Source organism: Oncorhynchus kisutch, linkage group LG11 (genome assembly GCF_002021735.2).
Source record: "Oncorhynchus kisutch isolate 150728-3 linkage group LG11, Okis_V2, whole genome shotgun sequence".
In the NCBI taxonomy this organism is placed as follows: Eukaryota; Metazoa; Chordata; class Actinopteri; order Salmoniformes; family Salmonidae; genus Oncorhynchus; species Oncorhynchus kisutch.
The window spans coordinates 46,279,945-46,303,557 of record NC_034184.2 but is presented as its reverse complement, the minus strand read 5'-3'; the positions used below and the strand labels follow the sequence as shown (position 1 = coordinate 46,303,557).

The 23,613-nt window shown below is 45.9% G+C and overlaps 1 protein-coding gene across 8 annotated transcripts in view; it reads left to right on the top strand.

Moving 5' to 3' along the window:
• Positions 1–23,613, top strand: part of cpeb3 (cytoplasmic polyadenylation element binding protein 3) — a 71,002-nt gene that overhangs the window by 40,335 nt on the left and 7,054 nt on the right. For 6 of the 8 annotated variants that reach the window (XM_020495003.2, XM_020495008.2, XM_020495007.2 and 3 more), the window contains exons 4-10: positions 978–1,034; positions 3,947–3,970; positions 5,382–5,549; positions 6,483–6,572; positions 21,695–21,813; positions 22,055–22,169; positions 22,603–22,784. In XM_020495003.2, coding sequence (XP_020350592.1) covers positions 978–1,034; positions 3,947–3,970; positions 5,382–5,549; positions 6,483–6,572; positions 21,695–21,813; positions 22,055–22,169; positions 22,603–22,784 — 755 coding nt within the window. The remainder of the gene's footprint in view (positions 1–977; positions 1,035–3,946; positions 3,971–5,381; positions 5,550–6,482; positions 6,573–21,694; positions 21,814–22,054; positions 22,170–22,602; positions 22,785–23,613) is intronic. The other 2 variants (XM_020495004.2, XM_020495009.2) reach the window with 1 other exon arrangement.

The following is a 23,613-nucleotide window of genomic DNA, read 5'->3' as shown; positions in this document are numbered from 1 at the left end:
GTTTGCAAGCCAGCCAGTAGTTTAGTGTTGTTGAAAGGAAGGACTGTGGAATCGAAAGTGTCACTTTAAAATATGGATGCTCATTTGTCTTTGGCTACAGTGACTCATAATCATAACACAACTGTTCGCGATGAAACAGCCTACACTGTGTGTGTGCTTTTATTGTGGCCTTGACAGGTGCCATTTTGTTCCTTCTCTTGTTTTGTGGAAATGAACAATGGAAACGTATTCAGAAGTAGCGTCGTCGTGACGCACCTAGGGTGCATCAGTGGTCGACTTGAGGATCGAGTGTAGGCTTTGACAGTCAGGCTGCCACAAACATCCAATAATAATCAGTGCAGAGTATGGAGAGTGACATGTTTTATGTTTCCTTCAGTCCTTCCCTATTTACTGCTTGAGATGAGCTTGGCCGGGTGTGTGTGTATGAAAGAGACCGAGCCAGAAGGAGGGGAGATGTACTACCGTTTGTACCAGGAAGTCCTTTCCCTGGTTGGTGTGGAGGATGTCTGGGCATGTCCACACCACACTCTTGTCACCAGAGCAGAATGCATGCTCTGTCACATTATTTGCGTTGGAGTGTGTGTGTGTGAGATGTGACACAGGAGAGCGAGATAATTGAATGACTGTTTTCCATAGCCCAGCCTAAATCTTTATTCTGTGTATTACACACGTTTGCCCTGGTTTGGTTTCTCAATGGTTCTAGCTTTATGTTCCGCGGGCGCCTTTTTACCAGGTTATGTAGAACAGTATAACGCGTGCTTAGCATGTAACGTTGTATGCCACACATGTTGTCCCCTCAGAACATTCACATAAGTTCTAGGTTACGTGTTAGCGTTTCCATGTTTTGTGCTGGTATGGAACATGGTGAGTGTTTTTTGTTGTTGTTGTTGTTGTTGTTGTTGCAGTTGCATATGAGACACTGTTATGTAGGCCGACACGCGCGGGTTATAACCTTTTAACCTCTTGTTTCTCTACAGGACGCATGGGTCTGAACTTTCACCACCCCGGAGCAGATCACATCATGCCATTGAACAGTGAGTAGCATTTCGAAACACATACAATCCTTATCCCTCTATGTTACCACGTTATTATGGGTGTGTGTGTGTGTGTGTTTGCTTTAATCATGGCCACTTTTAAGTGGCGCCATTGTGTTGCTTCTCTATTTCATGGAAACGAGCGGCAGAAACCGATTCAGAAGTAGTGTCATCTTAATGCATCTACGCAGGATGACTCGGGGATATGCCCTAGCTTCTATGGTTGGGGCGGGGATCACCACAGGGCCCATGCCCATACCCATGCAAATCCCACCTCGCACCCCTTGCCAAGTGTTACCCCCTGACACCATAAACCCAGCGTGGACCCCTCTCTCAGCGCAGAGCAGGGAGGAACCGCTGTCAAATACCGTCTGTAAGCCTAGACCCCCTCCACCCCCGTTCCCCCTAGCAGATGGCAAACAGCCCACATGGTATGACCTCTCCGGGTCCTACCATGTGGAAGAGGTCACAGGGTTTGGTCCACACAGGCTCTAGTTGAGGCCAGCAGCAAGACTTTTTCAATTTTCCGTCTCTAAGAGAGAGAAAAAATCTTCATATTTCAGAAATGTTAGAAAATCAATTTTTCTCCCTCTGTCCAGGATTTAGACAGTGAGTTGTCAAAAGGCTCTTTCTTTCAGCCTTGCCAATTTAATTGACAGGGGAGAGGATTGGGGTGTCCATGGTGACTGGTGGAGCTCAGCTCAAGACATCTGGGAGTGTTAGTCGAGTCCTGGGTCATGTTCATTAGGCACCAATCGAGAGAGAACAGACTGAAACAAGGAGGGACTACCTCTAACCCAGTGTGATTTGAATCAGGTGTAGGGCTAAGGCAAGAACTAAACGTTGATTTTGTTTTCCATTTCAAAACATTTTTCGGGTGTTATGGCCTTATGAACACAACCCTGGCTCTCCTTACTTGCCTGGTTGGGGGATGCCAGCGGGGAAGCAGTAAGAAGAGTGGAGAAGAAGATGAATGGAAAGGGAGAAGATATCCAACAAGGCTTATAGTAACTCATTTTACTGCTGTCACAGCTTGACAACACTGCCGTCTGTTTTCTCTTCCAACTTGTTCTTTTCATCGTCAATCCTTTGGGGAACGCGTTTGAAATCGATGTTAAAACTGCTCTTCTGGAGCGTTTAACTTAGTCTCCGATCTGCATGGAGCTCCGGCATCTGTCAGAATTGGCGCCCACTGCTGTAGTCTGCCATGTTTTAGACGGCAAGGCTTTGGATGTGAAGAAAGCGGGATAACGTTAATCTCCTCTTCATTTCTCGCCATTGTTTTGCCCAGACTATAGAGACGGGGTCTCCAAACGATTTCTACATCTACCCACTGCTTCTCTGGCTTAGATGAAGGATGAGCCAGTGAGACACCCAACATGGATTTATGGATAAAGAAGGGCAGGTTCAAGGAGCTAGCAGGCGTTTTTCCAGTACCGCACCTCCCCAGGAGATATCCCCCCCCCCGTCTTTCCTTCTAAGTCTCCTCTCTGACACTCTTATTTTTGAGTCTGTGCCAACTCCTGCCATTCCCTCCCTCTCATCCGCCTCCACGTCTTATTCTCCCTCACCAGGGTGACGGACACGCAGTTCCCCCGACACCACTTACTAGTCCACACTAGATCAGTGGGTTCCACTCTTCCACCTTCTTCCCCTTGTTGCTAGGTGCCTTTGTCTCTCCCAAGGCGGAAGAAGAATGCGGAGAACACCGGTCGGAACAACTCTGCTCTGTGGTGAGAAGAGACCGAGTTTTAATGAAAACCCCAGTGAGAGAAGAGGTCTGGATGCAGTGTTTCTGTCAAGAGCAAGGGGGGGGGGGTTCACACAATGGACACCCCCATATTGGTTTCTAGGAGAAGACTTTGTTCTCTGTGACATTTTGACTGTGTGAAGGTCTGTTTAGGGATGCATTACTCACCCCCCCCACCCACCCACACACAGTCTACTGGCATTAATGTTATAGACTCTTAATACCTCAGTCTGCCTTGTTTGCCTTCTGTCTGCTTTTTTTCTCAGGCACAACAAGGCTCCTATTCAGGCATGTTGGGTGCATTTTTAAAGAAGGTTACGAAATGTCACATGTGAACACACAGACACACCAAACAACACATTTGTTTCGTTTTTTTTCAAGTTAGTGGTTTGCTACCGTATTTCCTGAGCTCGAGCTGATACTCCAGTTTTTTTTGTGAGAGCTCACGCACACGCTAACTAATGAAATGGAGAGAAAGGTCACGACGTCTTATCACTGCCTGCTGTACCTTTGGGCCTGTTCACTAGATTGCGATCTCCCAGCCAACCCTATCACATGGTAGGGCAGTCCTCCTCTCTCTCTTTTCCTGTCTGGACTCTGAGACTCAGGCTGTCACCTCTATGGCTCCATCCAGGGCAGCTGTGGGTGGAAATTTCCCCACGGGATAAAGACTAATCTTCCACTAGTTCGTGGTAATGGCTAACGTCTCTGCGTGCCGCTTTATCGGTCACATTCATGAATATTCACGCTGCAGAGAAATTAGAGCAAAACGTGAGCTAGGTAGTAGTCCGTGTTTCTTGCCTGAGATTATAACCTGGGTTATAGGGTCTTGTTATTGCAGGTGACTATTTCAGAGTAGTTAGGCCTATTATAACCTCGCCCATTATCCTCTAGTCTAGTCTAGTCTAGTCTGGCTCAGGTACAGTAGGCGCAGCAGGCTTCCTGTGGGATACTGCCAGCCGACCCATAATGACTCCTTGTCTACCTCCATCGCTGATGATTAGGTGTGGCTGTCTGCGTCTGTGGTGTCACTGTTGCCTTGGTGATGTTCTGCCTGGTTGTCTTTCCACGAAACCCATGTCTCTGTCTCTCTCCCTCTCCTTTCCATACCCCTCTGTCTCTCTCTCCCCCCCCCCCTCCCTCTTCCGCTGTTCACAAGCAGCCAGGAGCTATGGCCGCAGAAGAGGTAACGTGTGGAGTTCTACTCTTTCTGCTTGCCAAAATGAACGGGAGGCACGAGCGCAATTGCTTGGCTCTCTCTCCGTACGGGCGTCTCTCTCTCTCTCCAAGGCTACCGGGTTCTAGTGGAATGTCACATAATCTGCCTCCATCTGTGCCGTGATTGGATGAAATCCTATTCATTTGTACACGTCTTTTTGTTTTAACGTCATTACATTTCATTAAACATCGAGAGGCGGATCATTTTAGTATCTTGAACTTTTTTTTCCTCCATTTTTCTTCATGCAACTTTGTTTTCTCTTTTAATATTCTGAGTCATTGTGCTGCTCCTGTATATCGCTATAGGCAACTGCATTGGCTGCTGCTTGTGGATTATTCATGAATTCTCAAGTATAGACCCTCCATATATTATGGACAGTTCCGGAGCAAGTCCATTTTGGATTTGGGCCAAAATGTTTAAGTCTAGACCATAAAAACATTGAGGAAAGTACAGTGACTCAAACTGTTTATGTCCTGAATGTCTGAAATGGGTGCTGTGGACATACTCTTCTCTGACTTTTGGAGTGTTCAACTAATTCATACCTTTACTCAGTGAGGAACCCCGGTAACATATGCAACGTTTGTTGCAATGCTTGTATTTTGTGTGTGTGTGTGTAAGAATTGTAGTACTTTTTTAAGTCTGGCTGTTGGCAGCACATTCGTCCACATGTCGACGGGGCTTATGACTCAGCGATCAGCAAATCGTGCAGTTGTCATCTTCAAGTCAGTACAGCTAATAAAGGGGGAGGCCTCCATCGCCACATACCACTATTGTGCACTTACATAGAAAGAGACTATCGCCTTGTACCTGCTGGCATGGTAAATACAACTCTATAAAAAAGTAGCCTACGCGTATCCCAGGCTTTAGACGTTGCCTGCAGCACCACTCAGTCAGTGCCATGGAATTAGAACAGAAACGCATAGCAAAATGATATGATCTCTATGGTCAGTCCTCTATGTGCTCACATTTGTAATAGGTAATCAACTGCTGTGGCAAATGCCCTCCATCCCTCCTGCACCCTCCACCCCTTTGTTCCTATGGCCCGCGGGAACACGGGTCCATCTGGTGTAAGAAGGCTATGAAGACCCTGTGTTGGTTTGTAATTGGACCGAACTGGATGGACTCGAGGGTGGAGGAGGGCGGGCGGGCCCACAATGTTTTGAAGAATTAGAACTCATGAAGAAGCATGATGGTGCTTTGACCTTCCCCTCTGAGGAGGCTATTGTCACCAGTTTTAATAACATGTTTCTCTTCCTTTCTCTTCATGTCCTCCCTGTCTTCTCCTCTTCCGTTCTGTGCCCTTCTATTTTCCCCTCTTCTGCCTGTTACTCTTGCTTGTCCCCTCTCTCTCTTTCCTTTCCCACCTCTCTCTTTCCAGGTCGCTCTTCACTCTTTCCGTTCGAGGACGGTTTCCTGGACGACGGGCACGGTGACCCCTCTCTGACCCCGGGGTTGAACTCGCCCACGCGCTGTCAAAACGGCGAGAGGATGGAGCGCTACTCCAGGAAGGTGTTCGTCGGAGGCCTTCCCCCTGACATAGATGAAGGTACAGGCGGGTGGCAGTGGCACTAGCCTGTGTCCCAGATCTGTTTGGGTTGTCTTGCCAGCCCCTGTGGTCAGTGTTTGTCATGTCAATGACCATGGAAGTTGGCAAGACCGCACAAACAGATCTTCACTTTACTGTACAATCACTATGTATCCTCATAGAACGTCCATCAACTGCATGGCACGTTAATCAGATTAGTACATGTAGGTTTTTTTTTGCACTGGTTAGGATAGTGCCAGATGTGGGTCTACAGATGCTGATAGCCCTTCTGGCTCAGAGGGCTAAAGTGCTGGTTCTGTGTCTGTATGATGCCGCTGTCTGTCATGAAGCTGGTTCTCTGGGACTGTGGACTGACTGGTTATGTTCTGTGGGTTTGAGGCAGTGAGCTGGCAGTCAGTCTGGCAGCAGATGTGATAGTGTGTTATCCCACAAAGTGTGAAGAGGGCCTGGGTGCGTGGTAGGACTATGAGCAGTGTCACCATTCCAGATTCCCAATGTGGCTTTCATGAGACACGCACGCATGCGCGCGCGCACACACACACACACACGCAAACACACACAGAACACAACACTTGCACAAAACAAACACATACTAGTACACACAGAACACAACACACACAAAGAGTTTGTGAACAATGCGTGCCCATGACCTCTTGGAATATTTGAGTTTCCACAGTACAATGACCCTAGTGAGAACAGAAGCTGTCTGGCCTGGAGTGTGAAGACGTGTTTAATGCAGTAGACTAGTGGACAGCATTTTGGAAAACAAGCAACAATACATTATTTTCCTGGGTTTTGTTGATAGCATACAGTGAGGGGTAGACAGACACATTTTTGTTGTTGTTGGCAGCCTGCTTGTAGACAAATGGTTTCCGTGGGAAAGTGCGCTATGACTGCGTTGACGTGTTGTCTTCATTCATCTTTTTCCTGTAGATGAGATCACCAACAGCTTCCGTCGCTATGGACACCTGGTGGTGGATTGGCCCCACAAAGCCGAGAGCAAGTCCTACTTTCCACCTAAAGGTAAGAACAGTTTCGCCACACCAGTCTGTAAAATAACAGACCTCAGTCCACAGTAAAAGGTGTTATTGTTCAGTCACTGTCTCAGGGAGATCATGCTGCGCTGCTAAGGCAAAGGTTGTTTGCGAAGGGTTACGTTACCCAGAATTCCAGGGTCAGGGCGTCTCAAGGCATCTGTTTATTAATATGGCGCCCTACTGCTATCTCAGGGATAGAAACACACACACACACACACACACACACACACACACACACACACACACACACACACAGAGCCCCACTCTGGTCTTGAACCACAGGCTCCTCAAGGGCCCAGAGCACAGTGTTTTTCTGTTTAATACCTGGAGAGTGCAAAGGCTTTCTCCTGGCCCCCCTTCCCTCTTCAGTTTCATTTGGATAGGTGACCATAGCGGAGAAGGCCCTTCCTTTCAGGCCCTGTGCCTGTATCACATCACTCCGCTGGCCCATCACACACACAGACACTTCTCTGTGTCATATTAGGGAAACTATTAAAGCAGAAATAGCTGACATTCCTTAGGCCGATGGTAATATGCTGCAGCTGTGAAAACTGCCAGTTTCTTCCCTCTTGCATTTTCAATTTCCCATTTTTTGGGGGGGGATGATCGGCTTTTATTTTCAATAGTCCTCGGCTCTCTATTCCAAAGCTCAGGAGGGGGAAAATGCAGCATCCTTTTAGGGGAATGAGTTGCGCTTGAGGCCCGTAGGATTCCTTGTAAGGGAGGGAGGGAAGACTTGGTTAGCCACAAGGAAACCACCACCTCGTGTGGTACTCGCCCTTGTGTATTGATGTTGTAATGTAGCATTGGGCCACGTACGTATCTCCCCTTTGAAAACACAGATGCCATGTGAGAATGGCTGAAATCCCTTGTTTACACCATCTTCCTAATTATGCGGTTTGAACTCTGCACATTGTAGTGGTTGAAAGAGTTAGTGGCGAAGTTCTTAGCAGGAGATGTGTGAGGTTCTGCACGTGTGCTTCTTTGTGTGTGTGTGTGTGCGCGTGTGTGTATCCTATCCTTTCATGCGCTGTAACGGGTGCTTCGCAGATGTGCTATTCCCATCAAGTGGTCATCAATCTCTCCCCGTATTAAAAGTGGTTCCAAGCTGACCTAATGGAAGATGGTAGTCACTTTGTTCCGTCTTGTGCCACATTAAAAAGAGCAGTTATGTGTCTCTGTACAATTATGAAACTCTTCTTTTTGGTTTGGAAGATGAGGATAACTCATGTTGTGGCTCCCAGGCCACGCGAAGGGCAGGGCAGTGTCTATCTACGGGCTGAACTGGGATCAGTTGCAAGCCCGGGGCCAGATAGGTAGTTATCCCTGATGGACAGGCCTGAGGTCCCTTCACGGGCCACTGCACTGTTCCTATACTTCCTAGTACATGTGTCCCATGTCGGGCTTAGTCCCATTCTCTCAGCCTGACAGTGTCTGTCTGTCGGCTGGATGATGTCACTGACCGGTGAGGTTGCCATGGCGGCGGTGCTGCTCACAACTGCTTATTGAGCCCTGCAGTCCCAGGCGTCACCGTTGGTGACGAGCTCCAAACACCATTGAAGTTATTTCTGTCTGCTCCGCACGGCAGTAGCGATGAGCCAGGAAGGGGAGGGGGCTCCTTTGGGGTTTAGAGTGGCTGCTTTTAGGATAATGTGTCTGTGTCAGAGCCTGGATGCTGGGAGCTTATCCATGTTACAGGGGAGCGAGGTGCGCATAGGCGGGCTTAGGAGGACAGGGCACAGCCTCGAGCCAGGGGTCTGACAGACACAGGCCACTCTAATGATTCCACCGGAGCCCCATTGGCAGTGCCCTCGCCCCTAAGGTTGGTTTAACTCTCTTTACTCATGGTACAGAGAAGGTGTGTGGGGGATGCATCGAGTGATTCTTCACAAATTGAGATGATTAGTGAAGCTTCGTTTCACCTCCTCTGGTCTCAGCTGCCTGTGCTCTCGTCACGCTCCCATGCCTATTTGTTTTAGGAAAGCAGATATTTGTCTCTCTCTCTCCCCCTCCCTAATTTGAGTTTGAGTTGAGTTTGAGTTTATTTTTATTTTTACAGGGACAGTGCACATTAATCAACATTTCAGTAAAAGTGCCGGTTTTAGCCAACCGGCTAATTTTCAACCGCAGTCCCTGGGCAGGTTATTAAAAACAATTACAATATAGACAATAGCAACATAGAACAAGCAAGACATAGCAACATAGGACAAGCAAGACATAGCATACAGACAGAGCAACATAGGACAAAAAGCAGCAAGACAAAATTCATAAAAGCAACAAAGTGTTTCCACACCTCACAAGCTGCAGACAACAGACAACATGGAGAGTGGCAACACACATCTAGGGACCATGTTCACAAATCTGATTGACCTTTAGCCATGTCTTCAAGCATTTTGTGAAAGTGTGATATGTGGTGCAGTTATGTGTGTCTGATGGCAGTGTATTCCAGACATGGGAAGCTCTCACAGAGAATGCAGATTTACTAAAGGTGCTTTTCCTTAGGGGAACTATACAGTCACCTCTCATGGCAGACCTTGTGGATCTGCTGCCATATGTCTGGGTTTTCTGTTTAACAAAAATATTGAGTGGAGGGGGAGCCAGGCCATTGAGGATCTTGAATACAAGACATGCGTCGGTGTATTGCACAAGATTTTCCCAACTCAAGAGCTCATGCTTTCTAAGGATGTGACAATGATGATGGCTATTGGGCTTCCTATCAAGCACTTTGAGAGCCTGTTTGTAGACAGACTGAATAGGTTTTAATGTTGTACAGCAAGCTTGGGCCCAACTAGTCAAGCAGTATGTTAAGTGGGGGAGTATCATAGATTTGAAGTACAGTTTTGCTACCTCTGTAGTCAAACAATTTCGTATAAATCGGAAATTAGCTAGGTTGAATTTGGTTATTTGAATTACCTTTTTCACATGCTTTTTAAAAGAGAGGTTGGAATCAAGTATGATGCCAAGGTACTTAAAATCGGATACCACCTGGAGCTTCTCCCCTGACACATAGACATCTGGCTCAGTAGCATCTGTTGCCCTCTTTGTGAAGAACATGCAAACAGTTTTTTTCACATTGAGATGCAAACACGAGTCACTGAGCCACTTTGTAACCTGGACCATTACAGTAGTGAGTTCTTGTGCAGCTTGTTGTTTGCTCTTTGCATGCACATTTCTCTCCTCCCTCACTCCCTCCCTCCTTCCTCTCATCATGTAAGCTCCTGTCAGCAGTGCATTTTATTTACTTTCAGTGGCAGAGTTCCAGCTCTTAGTGGTTGGTCTGGTTTCTCTCTCTTCTTCACCCATCTTCTCTTCCATATCTCTTCCCCTCCCTCTTTCTATCATTGGTCTGACCAATCGGAATCCACGCTTCAAGATTATTTTGATCACGCGGACTGGGATATGTTCATCGTAGCTTCAGAAAATAACACGTATGCCGTAATGGTGAATGAATTTATCAGGAAGTGCATAGGAGATGTTGTACCCACTGTGACTATTAAAACTTACTCCAACCAGAAACAGTGGATAGATGGGAGCATTGGCGCAAAACTGAAAGTGCGAACCACCGCATTTGGCCAGGGCAAGAAGACTGCGAATATGTAAGAATACAAACAGTGTAGTTATTCCCACCGAAATTAAGCAGGTTAAACGTCAGTCTAGGGACAAAGTTGAGTCCCAGTTCCACGGCTCCGACACGAGACGTATGTGGCAGGGTCTACAGACAATCACGGACTACAAAAGGAAATCACCTCCACCCTACTTGTTACCCTAGATCCACTCCAATTTTCTTGCCGCCCCAATAGGTCCACAGACGATGCAATCGCCACCACACTGAATGTTGTTAATTGACTATAGCTCAGCATTCAACACTGTAGTACCCTCGAAGCTCATCATTAAGCTCAAGGCCCTTGGTCTGAACCCCGTCCTGTGCGACTGGGTCCTGGACTTCCAGACGGGTTGCCCCCAGGTGGTGAAGGTTGGAAACAACACCTCTTTGCTGATCCTCAACACTGGGGCCCCACGATGGTGTGTGCTCAGCCCCCTCCTGTACTCCCTGTTCACCCATGACTGCGCGGCCATGCACGCCTCCAACTCAATCATCAAGTTGGCAGTCGACACAACAGTAGTAGGCTTGATTACCAACAACGATGGTTCTCGGAGTGTGGTGCCAGGAAAACAACCTCTCACTCAATGTCAACAAAACCAATGATATGTTTTTGGAGACCAGGAAACAGCAGAGGGAGCACCCCCCTATCCACATTGATGGGACCGCAGTGGAGAAGGTGGAAAGCTTCAAGTTCCTCTGTGTACATATCGCTGGCAAACTGAAATGGTGCACCCACACAGACAGTGTGGTGAAGAAGGCACAACAGCGTCTCTTCAAACTCAAAGAAATTTGGCTTGTCACCTAAAACCCTCAACTTTTACATACGCACAATTGAGAGCATCCTGTCGGGCTGTATCATCGCCTGTTATGGCAACTGCACCCCCCACAACCGCAACGCTCTCCAGAGGGTGGTGCAGTCTCCCCAACGCATTACCAGGGGCAAACTTCCAGCCCTCCTGGACACCTACAGCATCCAATGTCACAGGAAGGCCAAAACGATCATCAAGGACATCAACCACCCGAGACACTGCCTGTTCACCCCGCTATCATCCAGAAGGTGAAGTCAGTACAGGTGCATCAAAGCTTCTGTCTCAAGGCCATCAGACTGTTAAACAGCCATCATGAGCACATCAGAGGCAGCTGCCTATAGACATAGATTAGGAATCACTGACCACTCTAAGGAAATGAAACACTAGCCACTTGAATAAACTGTGTTCTATACCCTTCTACGGTATCTTAGTCACTTTAATTGTCCTTACTTAGATTTACGTGTATTTTGGTTATATGTTGTGAAACTGTTAGATATTACTGCACTGTCGAAGCTAGAGGCTTAAGCATTTCGCTACACCCACAATAACATATGCTAAACTCGTGTATGTGACCAATGTATTTGATTTGATTAGGATATAGACTCGGTGGCCAGTTTATTAGGTACAGCCTGCCACCAGGCAGGATGGGGCCATGGACTCATGCTGCTTACACCAAATCCTGACGCAACAGGAACCGGGATTCGTCGGACCAGGCAATGTTTTTTTTCACTCCTCAGTTGTCCAGTGTTGGTGATCACGTGCCCTTCTTGTTTTTAGCTGATTGGTGTGGAACCCGGTGTGGTCTGTTGCAATAGCCTATCCGTGACAAGGACTGGCGAGTTGTGTGTTCCCGAGATGACGTTCTGAACACCACTGTTGTACTGCATCGTTATTTGCCTGGTTGTGGCCCGCCTGTTAGCTTGCGCAATTCTTGCTATTCTCCTTTGACCTCTCATCAACGAGCTGTTTTCGCCCACGGGACTGCCACTGACTGGATGTTTTTTGTTTGTCGCGCCATTCTCTGTAAACCCTAGACACTGTCGTGCGTGAAAAGCCCAGGAGGCCGACCTTTCTGAGATATTGGAACCGGGGTGCCTGGCACCAACGATCATACCACACTCAGTCGCTTAGGTCATTAGTTTTACCCATTCTAACATTCAATCGAACAGTAACTGAATGCCTCGATGTCTGCCTGCTTTATGGAGCGAGCCACGGCCACATGACTCACTGTCTGTAGGAGCGAACCATTTTCGTAAAAGGGGGGGGGGGGGGGGGTGACAGTCTATATACCCCTTGCACATTTCTTTACATTTTGCTGCCTTACAAATGTTATCTAAAAATGGATTAGGGTAAGTGTACTTATTAAGCCCCCCCCCCCCCCCCCCAAATCTAAGTTTAGACATTTCTAACATATAAAATCAAAGATTTTGACTACTTTAAAAAAAAATATATATAAGAAATAAATATTTGATAAAACATAAAAAGTCCAGACTGTGCTCAATGGGTACTGAATGTACCCTTTAAGCCCATAGGTGTTCCAAATACCCCCCCCCCCCCCCCCCCCCCTTAAATAATACCTTTTTTAATTCATTTCCAAATGTTCAAAACTTACAAACGGACATTTCTTATGTAAAATTGTATTATATGAATCACCCCTGAAGTTAAACTGATCATTACTATTCATCATGAAATAACATAAGATCTATTTGGATATCTATGTGGACTTAGGCTTCTGGTCGTTGACAACCAGTACACGCCTGACTCAATCAAGACCTTAATCAGGTGTGTTACTGCTTGGTTAGAACAAAACCCTGCACCAACACCAGCCCCCTCTGGATAAGAAGCCATGCACACAGACTGTAACACACACTGGCCCTCTGGATAAGAAGCCATGCACACAGACTGTAACACACACTGGCCCTCTGGATAAGAAGTCATGCACACAGACTGTAACACACACTGGCCCTCTGGATAAGAAGTCATGCACACAGACTGTAACACACACTGGCCCTCTGGATAAGAAGCCATGCACACAGACTGTAACACACACTGGCCCTCTGGATAAGAAGTCATGCACACAGACTGTAACACACACTGGCCCTCTGGATAAGAAGCCATGCACACAGACTGTAACACACACTGGCCCTCTGGATAAGAAGTCATGCACACAGACTGTAACACACACTGGCCCTCTGGATAAGAAGCCATGCACACAGACTGTAACACACACTGGCCCTCTGGATAAGAAGCCATGCACACAGACTGTAACACACACAACTTTCAATTCATTATCTGAAAGGTGATTCACATTTGCTGTACTGCTATTCTTGTTGATTAAGGTACAAGTGGTGGACAAAAAAACGGATGAACAAGGACCACCCCCCCACCCAAAAGTGCATGAGAAGTCGCCCAATAGTTATCCCCTTGCCCCTCGTTTGTTGCCATTTTTGTCCACCAATTGTATGAGAAATATTATTTATTGCCTAAATAAAAGTAAAGTTCCAAAGATATCCAAAACCGTATCGCAAGTGTGGTGCATTTGCGTTTCGACAGACCGTCGGGAACAAACAAGAACCTCGGGATTGGAGTTCACACGGAGCCAGCTGCGGTCCGTACGATCATCACTATGACATCCCTCACCTCTGACGTTATCCTTCGGTCTCTGCATCAATGACTACCTTGTCCACTCCAAGGGACTTGAGGTTTCTAATTGTTCCTAATAGTTTCCAGTCTTGGTATAGGCACAATGGCTAGATGCATAATGTGCACAACTGTAGTTTTTTGTGTGTTTTTTCTTTTTATTAATCAACTTAAATCTGAACAAGAGACATTTATGCTCATGCTCATTGAATATTGGGATATCAACACACTGTCCCCGTGTGTTTCATTGCAAACTCTGCTTAATAAGAGTATACTGGGCTTAATTGGAACAACAGTGATTTATTGTATTTAAAAAAAAAAGACAGAATAGGAAAGCCTACTCATAAAATATTTGGAAACCAATGGTTTGGGGTATAAATACATACAGTGTACAAAACATTATGAACACCTGCTCATTCCATGAGATAGACTGACCAGGTGATTTCAGGGGAAAGCTATTGATGAAGGGAAGGAGACGGGTTTAAAGAAGGATTTTTAAGGCTTAAGACAATTGAGACATGGATTGTGTATGTGTGCCATTCAGAGGGTGAATGGGCAAGACAAAAGATTGAAGTGCCTTTGAACAGGGTATGGTAGAAGGTGCCAAGTACACTGGTTTGTGTCTGCAATGCTGCTGGGTTTTTCACGCTCAACAGTTTCCTGTGTGTTATCAAGAATGGTCCGCCAACCGAAGGACATCCAGCCAACTTGACACAACTGTGGGAAGCATTGGAATCAACATGGGCTAGCATCCCTGTGGAACGCTTTCAACACCTTGTATAGTCCATGCCCTGATGAATTGAGGCTGTTCTGATGGAAAAGGGGGGAGTGCAACTCAATATTAGGAAGGTGTTCTTAATGTTTCGTACACTGTATAGACTACAGTATTATGCAAAGTTAGTTTTCATCATATTGAATCATATTTATTTATTGCCATATTCTGTATAGATGGTGCTTTTTGTGCTACTGTACCCTTTAACATTCGTACCTGTATGCAGGTTGAAAATGGCCGATTTGGGCACTGATAAACATCTAAATTGGAACACAGTGGCTGTACAGTAACATGCTAAACATGACGTCAGAACTCTGGCTCTGCGCTTCACAGCGCTGTATGGGTTTTGACTGACAACTGTTCTGAACTTGAGCACCTCAAGAAGTTGCCCCCCAACCTTCCGTGCTAATTTGAGCATATTTTTGGAAATGTTTACTCTTGAGCGAGGGGAAATGCTGTAAATTAAGAGGACTCTATGTATTTCGAAAGATGAGTCGTTGAGAATTCTAATCAATACTGCTTTGAAGTCACAGAAGCAAGCCAAACACCTGTGAGTTCAATTGTGCATAACATTTATGTAATATAACAGTGTCTACATTTATGATCATTTTGTTTTGATGTACAGTTACAAGATGACATGGCGTCATACCCTTGGTTTTTCTGAACAAAATGAGTCTGTCTATTGTGAAGAAAATGTACCTCGGCACACGCACCTGAATGCACTCGTAACTCCTTTCTATGCGCGCCAAAATGATGTCCCGTTTCCATGAATTGCATTATGAAAGCTTAGCGCTGTAATATCATATTTTATAACTTAGCTCGTCATGTTGACTGAACAGGCTTTCAAATGATGCCCACCTGACACGGATTGCGACTTATACTGGGCCGTTTTTGGATTGCGTAAACAAGTCATTGTGTGAGAGTGGGGGATGCAGGGTTGTGTTCCAAACATAACTACAAGTGTGCTTGCTCTAGTTCCTCAACGGTTCCTCCTCCATCTACACACAATACCCCATAATGACAAAATGAAAGCATGTTTGTAGATTTAAAAAAAAATATATATATTATTGAAAATTAAATGCATAAATATTTGATTTGCATATGTATTCACAACCCTGAGTCAATACATGTTAGAATCACCTTTGTTAGCGATTACAGCTGTAAGTCTTTCTGGGTATGTTTTTTTTTGTGCTTTCCACACCTGGATTGTGCAACATTTGCCCATTTTCAGAATCAGTTAAATTGGTTGTTGATCATTGCTAGACAACTATTTTCAGGTCTTGCCATAGATTTTCAAGTAAATTTAAGTCAAAACTGTAACTCGGCAACTCAGGAACATTCACGGTCTTCTTGGTAAGCAACTCCAGTGTAGATTTGGCCTTGCGTTTTAGGTTATTGTCCTGCTGACAGGTGAATTAATCTCCAAGTACCTGATGGTAAGCAGACTAAACCAGGTTTTCCTCTAGGATTTTGCCTGTGCTTAGCTCCATTCTGTGAATTTTTTTTTATCCTGGAAGAACTCCCCAGTCCTTAACAATTACAAGCATACCCATAACATGATGCAGCCACCACTGTGCTTGAAAATATGGCAAGTGGTACTCATTAATATGTGGTATTGGATTTGCCCCAAACTTAACACTTTGTAGTCAGGACAAAAAGTGAATTGTTTGCCCAATTTTTTGGCAGTATTACTTTAGTCCCTTGTTGCAAACAGGATGCATGTTTTGGAATATTTTTTATTCTGTACGGGCTTCCTTTTCACTCTGTCAATTAGGTTTGTATAGTGGAGTAGCTACAATGTTGTTGATCCATCCTCTGTTTTCTCCTGTCACAGCCATGTTCAATGTCTGCTTTTTTATTTTTACCCATTGACCAATAGATGCCCTTCTTTGGAAGGTATTGGAAAACCTCCCATGTCTTTGTGGTTGAATCTGTGTTTAAAATTCACTGCTTGACTGAGGGACCTTACAATTAACTATATGTGTGGGGTACAGAGATGAGTGGGGTCATAAAAAAATGTTAAACAACTTATTATGTGACTTGTTAAGCAAATGTTCACTCCTGAACTTATTTAGGCTTGCCATAACAAAGGGGTGAATACATATTAACTCAAGACATTTCAGCTTTTCATTTTTAATTAATTAATTAGTAAAAAAAAATCTTAAAACATAATTCCACTTTGACATTATGGAGTATTGTGTGTAGGCGAGCGACAATTTTTGGGGGGGCAATTTAATCCATTTTAAGTTCAGACTGTAACACAACAACACAAAATGGAAAAAAGGGGTGTGAATACTTTCTAAAGGCATTGTATCAGCACATGAATATCTTGTTTACATCAAATATGATCACTTATCTGAGAAGGTACACTTTTTTTTGTAATTCAAAATGTTTTTCAAGAAGACACTTTCACTTTCAAAATGTGGAATAGGTTGTGTAGATTGGTGGGAGAAAATCTTAATTTAGGCCCTTTTTTTAGGTAGAATTTTTAAGGAAACTGAAGATCGTAAGGGTTGTGTAGACTTTCACTAGGCAGTGCTAGGGCAGCTTGGCTTCTGTTTCTCTTCTCTTCCATGTCCTTCCCTCTTCTTTCCGCCTTTCTGTTTTTAGGATATGCTGTACGTATCAGACATGGTCAGTTGAGACAATTGAGACCGCTTTCTATGTGAGGATTTTGATGATGAGCTGTGAGGGAGCTTTGCCAGAGTCTGCTCTCCACCCTTCACAGATGGGACTCGCTGGCCCATATCCATAAAGGTTCTCAGAGTCGGTCCTGCTCTAGGATCCGTTTTGTCTTTCAGAGCGTACTAAATAAGACAGTGGGGACCTGCTCCTAGATCAGAACTCTTACTCTGAGATGCTTTATAAATACGGGCCAGACCAGTCTGCAGGGTCGAGGTCCGCACCCCACTCTTGGCGCTGTAAATCTGGAAAGAAACAAGTTCCTGAATCAGGAAACATTAGCCTTGATAAATTGTCACCCTATTAAATCAACAGACGCATAAACGGTAACCATACTTTGAAATGACTCTCGCCGCTTGAAACGTTATCGTTTAAACTTTTTTCGGAAACTGAAATGTTGGTGGCTATTGATTTGTGAGGGAAGTTTTAGGCTGAAGTTTAGTTGGAGAGCCATAGTGGATGCGCTGTGCAAGTCACTGTTTGTTGGGTAAATTGGTCATCGTTTGTACAGCGGAGTCTTCGAAGTTTTTGAGTCGAGGTGTGAAATTGGAGTGGCTCGTTTGTGAGGTCATGTGTAGCTAGCTGTTTGACACAGTGTTGGCCGTCGGCGAGGGAAAGAGTTTGTTCGTGTCTGAGGTCATTTTGTTGGCCGTATGACCATGAGGTATCCAGACCTGTCGTTTTTATCTGTAAACAGAATTCTTTACAGTCCAAAACTCTGCCTGGCCGTATGTTTTCCTTTACTCCCTTGGCGCAGTCGGGAGCTCCGCAGTAAAGCTTTTATAAATCTCAGGCACGAGCCACTGCAGATCTGTGCTCCCCTCTCCTCCTCCTCTGGTTTACTAAGCCCCTGCACTGCGGAAGGCTTGCCTGCCTGTCTGGCCCGATTCTCCATCTCAACTGTGCACTTGCATACTTTCTCACATGGATTTATTAACAATGGTGGAACTTCCCTCCCACCTAATGTTTACACCAATCCTATGCTTTTAAATCCACCACGGGGTGTGTGACCGTGCGAGTGCACATGATGGCACCCATCCTAATGGCGAAGTGTGTATGTGTGTGTGCGCCTATTCCGCCTGTTGAATGTGATCCTGACAGTTGCTAAAAGGGGACCGAAGTTAATCCTATACGGTGCTTTGACTCTAACAAGGAAGTGAACACTGTGTACTCACTGTGAAAGCCAAGAACTGCCTCCTTCATTTAGCGTCTCGGCTAGGCTAGCCCCTTCCCTCAACTGTGTAACCCCTAACGCTGCCAGTCGACCGTCCAACCCACTATTTTCCTTCCCCAACGTCTCTTCCTCTATTTTTCTCTCTCTCTCTCTCTCTCTCTCTGTCTCTCTCCCGCTCTCTTTGTGTCGCTCTCTGTCGCTCTTTGTCTGTCGCTCTCTCTCGCGCTCTTTCTCTCTCTTTTACACACTCTTGCTCCGGGACAGAACACGCTGTTCCTTTCCCTGACTGTGGCCTCTGGCTGTCGCTGCCGTTTCTGAAGACTGCTGCACGCAGTCTCTCTCTCTCAGTGCTTAAACCACATGATTCCCGACCCGATGACACCCTCTTTTATTTAATGTGTTTTTTCTATTCTGAGGTTATGACGAAGCACATTGGGCACACCAGCCTGTTTCCATTATCCTGATTGTCTTAGGTTTTCCCCATGTTGGGCCCAGGAGGAGTCGGGTCTTAGTTAACCAATAGCAGAGACACACAGATGGACTAGTCATTTAGTGGTTGTGTTATGGTTGTGGCCTGGGAAATGTGGTTCATTGGTCAGGATGATTTACTACATGAGTGTTAAGTGTGCAACCAGGCTGCACTACTGCCAGTCTGCAAATGAACAATTCCACCTGGTGGTGTGTGTACTTTGAAATGTCCACTTAATGGAGAATCATAGGCCTTGTGTCTTGTTTGCAATCCTTTTCCTTAGATGTCTGTCTTCAAATCATTTTTCCCGCAACCTATTGACACGTCTTGTGGTGGCTGGAGTTCCACCTCCTGTGTTTTTGTCCCCTGCGATGAAATCGGTCAGATAAGTTTCCATCCGTTCATACGTTAGTCACGCGATATCTCAGACAGCACCGGCACGATTTTGACAAAACTGGGGTGAATGATGCCATAAAGATCCGGCATTTACAAAATGACACTGATTGGCCCAAGGCGGGAGCTGTAGTAATTAACAGAAATGTGTGAGTCACACTAGGGAGGAAGAGGCAAAGTGAGAGTGATAACTGGGCACAAAATCTGTAGGTGGCGTTTTTCTGATTTTTTTGTTGTTGTTTGGATGTCAATGAGAGTCGAATTTGGTTTGGTTAATTTGGTTAACAAATAATGTAATGGCTTATTTGATCTAATAGAAGTTTTGTAGTGCTTAGTTTGTTACTAGTGTACTGATAAGTAAGATGTGACATCGCGGCAACTCTGAGAGAGAAAAACCCCCACTTTATATCAGTTGTGCCTGTTGGTCACACTCGTATCTGCCTTCTTATTGGCTAGAATGGTCTCACCTGACCTTGCCTCCTTCCGACTGCCTTCTAGTCTGAGTATCAGTCTCTTCAGCTAACATTCCACTCCTTGCCACTTCCACACACCATATGACATGGAGTACAGGAAATTGATTAGTTAGAGATTGGTACCCAGGCCAACTGCCTTCCATTTTGGAAGACATGTATTTTTAATTGTTAGTGGCCACTTGAGTATCTGGTCAATTTAATGGGTCAATTTAATGGGTCCCACACAATAACAGAAACTTAGTCACATGGGATTAGTCACATTAGTCACACGGGATATCTCAATTGGCCCAAGCGGGGTCGCTGCATCACTCATGGGGGACGACATGTTTTTACTGTTGCCTTGTTTATAGTCCTGCTGATGTACTGAAACGGCCTTGTGCTGACATATAGCAGCATTGACTTCTGGGGCCTCCTGTTTTTGCTCATGGCGAGTGTGATGCACACGGACTCATCTGTTGTGACGCAGGCAGACGGGGGCCAGAGAAGGGGTACTAACCTGGGAGGAACATGCTGTCACTGACGCGTGTGAGACATCAGAGACACTAAGTCCCCTTTTGAAGGGCCTGGTTGTGCTGGAGAGGTGGACAGCGAGTGCTGGTTGTGACCTCACTGAAGGACCCTAGACACACACACTCCACTCAGGTGTGTGTGTGTGTGTGTGATGATGATGATGACTAAGCACTGCCGGGGCTCAGTGAGAAAGGCGAGAGGACTGGGGAGTGGAAATGCTTGATGCAGCCCTCGTGGTGACATGCATGGACTTGAACATATATATATATATACTGTCATTCGTGTATACGTTCTTTGACACACACACACACCTTCATTTGCACAGACTCTCTCTCACACACACACACACACACACACACACACACACACACACACACACACACACACACACACACCCCTTCATTTGCACACACACATACTTTCACGATGTACTGAGTCAGTGTATGTTTCTTTCATCTTTCCCCCTCTTCACCCGCTGCAGCAGTTCCTTTGAGGAATGTCTGAGAGTAAAACGTGACAGTTGCACATTTCTATGTTCCCCTAATTGCCACTCCGTTCCCGGGCCAGGCGCTCTGCGTCCCGCATATACGCCGTAAAAGCAGTAGGCCCGTCACAGTCAGCTAACACAAGAAAGCACACGCAGCGGCAGGCGGCACCTCTGCCAGCCTTCTGCACCATAAATGTACATCCTGTCTGCGTGTGGGCCCGGCTTCCCTCCCTCCACCCCACCACTCTGCTGCCCGCTCTGCTTTGTGGCTCAGGTTCCCACATCACGTCCCTGGTGGCTCCACAGTTTTTGCTCACATGATCACGGCCCCTCTAGTTAAGGATATGTCAAATCATGTGCATCAGAGGTGGAGATGCATGCTACTTGTATGGCTCTGGTCGGTGTTGGCCTATTAGTTGCTGCAAATGTACTCTATTCCACTGAATGGAATACTCCTGTGACACTTTGTCTACTGTTAATGTGTCATCATTTTCTTGTTCCGTTGTGTTTTCTCATGATCTTTTGTTCACTCTGTTCACACAATTGATACTGTGTTGTTTCTATATCAAATGCTAATACCAGAAGAATAGTGTGATATTAGGGCCATTGGACACCGCTATGCGACTGCTCCTCGAGTGAAGCTAGCTGACTCCCATACTCTCAATTACGGAATAGGCATGACCCTAGTTAACTTCCCAACTCTCCCTAACTGACAGAATGGCCTTGACCCGAGGCCAACTCTTGCCTCTCCAACCCTTTCAATAATAGATGATTTAACAATGCACACTGACAGGCCCTCTCCTCCCTTTCTCTCTGTATCTCTCTCTCTGCTGCAAAGCCAGACCTCATCATCCCACAGGAGGAAATCTTTGCGCACCGTAACTTTCCAAAATGATTTGGAGAGTATTAGGTTGATACATTTTGCACGGGGTACTTTTTTTTCCGTACTGAAACTGAACAGACTTGATTTGAGCTTTTTAGGCTGAAAGGTACTGTCTTCCATGGTTCAGGTTTTAGACCTGTACCCCGGTACTTACTGTGAACAGGATATTATTTTTTTCTTTAGTCTAAAAACTTTTCTGTCTCTTCTTCCAGGCTATGCCTTCTTGCTGTTCCAAGAGGAGGCCTCTGTCCAGGCCCTGATTGACGCCTGCATCGAGGAGGACGGGAAGCTTTACCTTTGTGTCTCCAGCCCCACTATCAAGGACAAACCAGTCAGTGAATACCGCAGTACTGTACTGTACTGTAATACCGTTTTCACACTACTAAGCTGAGCTAAACCGAGACAAGCCGACCTGTACTGTGCCAATCTGGTTCTACATTCACCATAGTTGCTCTAACTGGGCTTGGAAGGAAAATAACCAAGGCAGTTCGGTTCCGGTTGGGTATAAGGGTGTAAGTGTGGATTTCGCGTCAGACACATTACTTCATTAATGATGCATTTCTTTTTTCCAGGTCCAAATCCGCCCCTGGAACCTGAGTGACAGTGACTTTGTGATGGATGGCTCCCAACCGCTGGACCCCCGCAAGACTATATTTGTGGGGGGGGTGCCCCGGCCTCTACGCGCAGGTAGGGGATTGGTCAAAACGGATGTAGATCAGTGGATAGGTTGGTGGATTTTCTGTGTAAGATCGACTGGTGTAGACCGTAGTCTCTACAGGCTGTAATCAACAATACAGTTTTGCCAGTGAGAAAGCAATCCACTTTGTTTCCAGGCGGTTCGCTAACTGCCAGACATGTAAAATATTCACGCAAGGCTCTTTAGGTGGTTCAGCATTTCTGTGCTTGGGACCAACATCACTGACTGGCTGTCTGCTATGTGGCCTACCCTAGTTAAATCAACAGTCAAAGACGACTACTGTAATGCACACTTTCAGGACAATGTTATTGGCAAAGAATGTTATTCAAGTCACATCATTCTGCTTGTCTCGTAACAAATATGAGAACATTTTCATTCGACAAATTACGGCATGCAGTCATAACATTCTCTCTCGTCCTCTAGTGGAACTAGCTATGATCATGGACAGGCTGTATGGGGGTGTGTGCTACGCCGGCATTGACACTGACCCGGAGCTCAAGTACCCCAAGGGGGCGGGCCGTGTGGCCTTCTCCAATCAGCAGAGCTACATCGCCGCCATCAGCGCCCGATTTGTTCAGTTGCAGCACAACGACATTGACAAACGGGTGAGTGAGACCAAACACTGTATTCGTAATGTCTGTCTCCGTAGCAATAGTGCTTCAGGAGTGGCCCTAAAAGTTGGATAACAGGGAGATGTCTTTAGCAGATGAAGAATGACTGACTGGGTTGTGTTCGTTAGGGCACGGAGCAGAAAAGGTTTTGCAACAGGGAACAAAAAAAGGAGTGTTTCTCATTGGACAAGTCCAGGTAGTACCTCCCTGTTTGTCAGTTTTCTTCCGTTTGGTGCCGAATGAACACGACCCCAGTGTAACCTCCCAGTAGGCCCTAGTGTAGGCTTTCCTATTTAAAAAAAAAATGTTACCTTTTATTTAACTAGGCAAGTCAGTTGAGAACAAATTCTTATTTACAATGACGGCCTACCCCGGCCAAACCCGGACGATGCTGGGCCAATTGTGTGCCGCCCTATGGGACTCCCAATCACGGCCGGATGTGATGCAGCCTGGATTCAAACCAGGGACGGCAGTGACGCCTCTTGCACTGAGATGCGGTGCCTTAGACCGCTGCGCCATTCGAGAGCCCAATGGTGTGCTGCTGTGGATCTGAACTCTTTAACTCTCATTAAGACCCTATACATAAGAGCTGTCATTATATGCTGGTATCTAACCGACAGTTTGGCGCAGCCTACAATACAGGGAGCCCCGGTTAGGTCTGTGGGATAGAGTTGGCTGTGTAATCACCCTGGCCTTCGGCTGCTGGAGGGCTGACCGATATTTGAAGTCCCAGACGTGGGGAAGGTTTAATTATAGGACTTCCTTATACATGAATATTCACTTTAGCCGTGGACGGGTTATTTTGAGCGAGCTAGCCCTATAG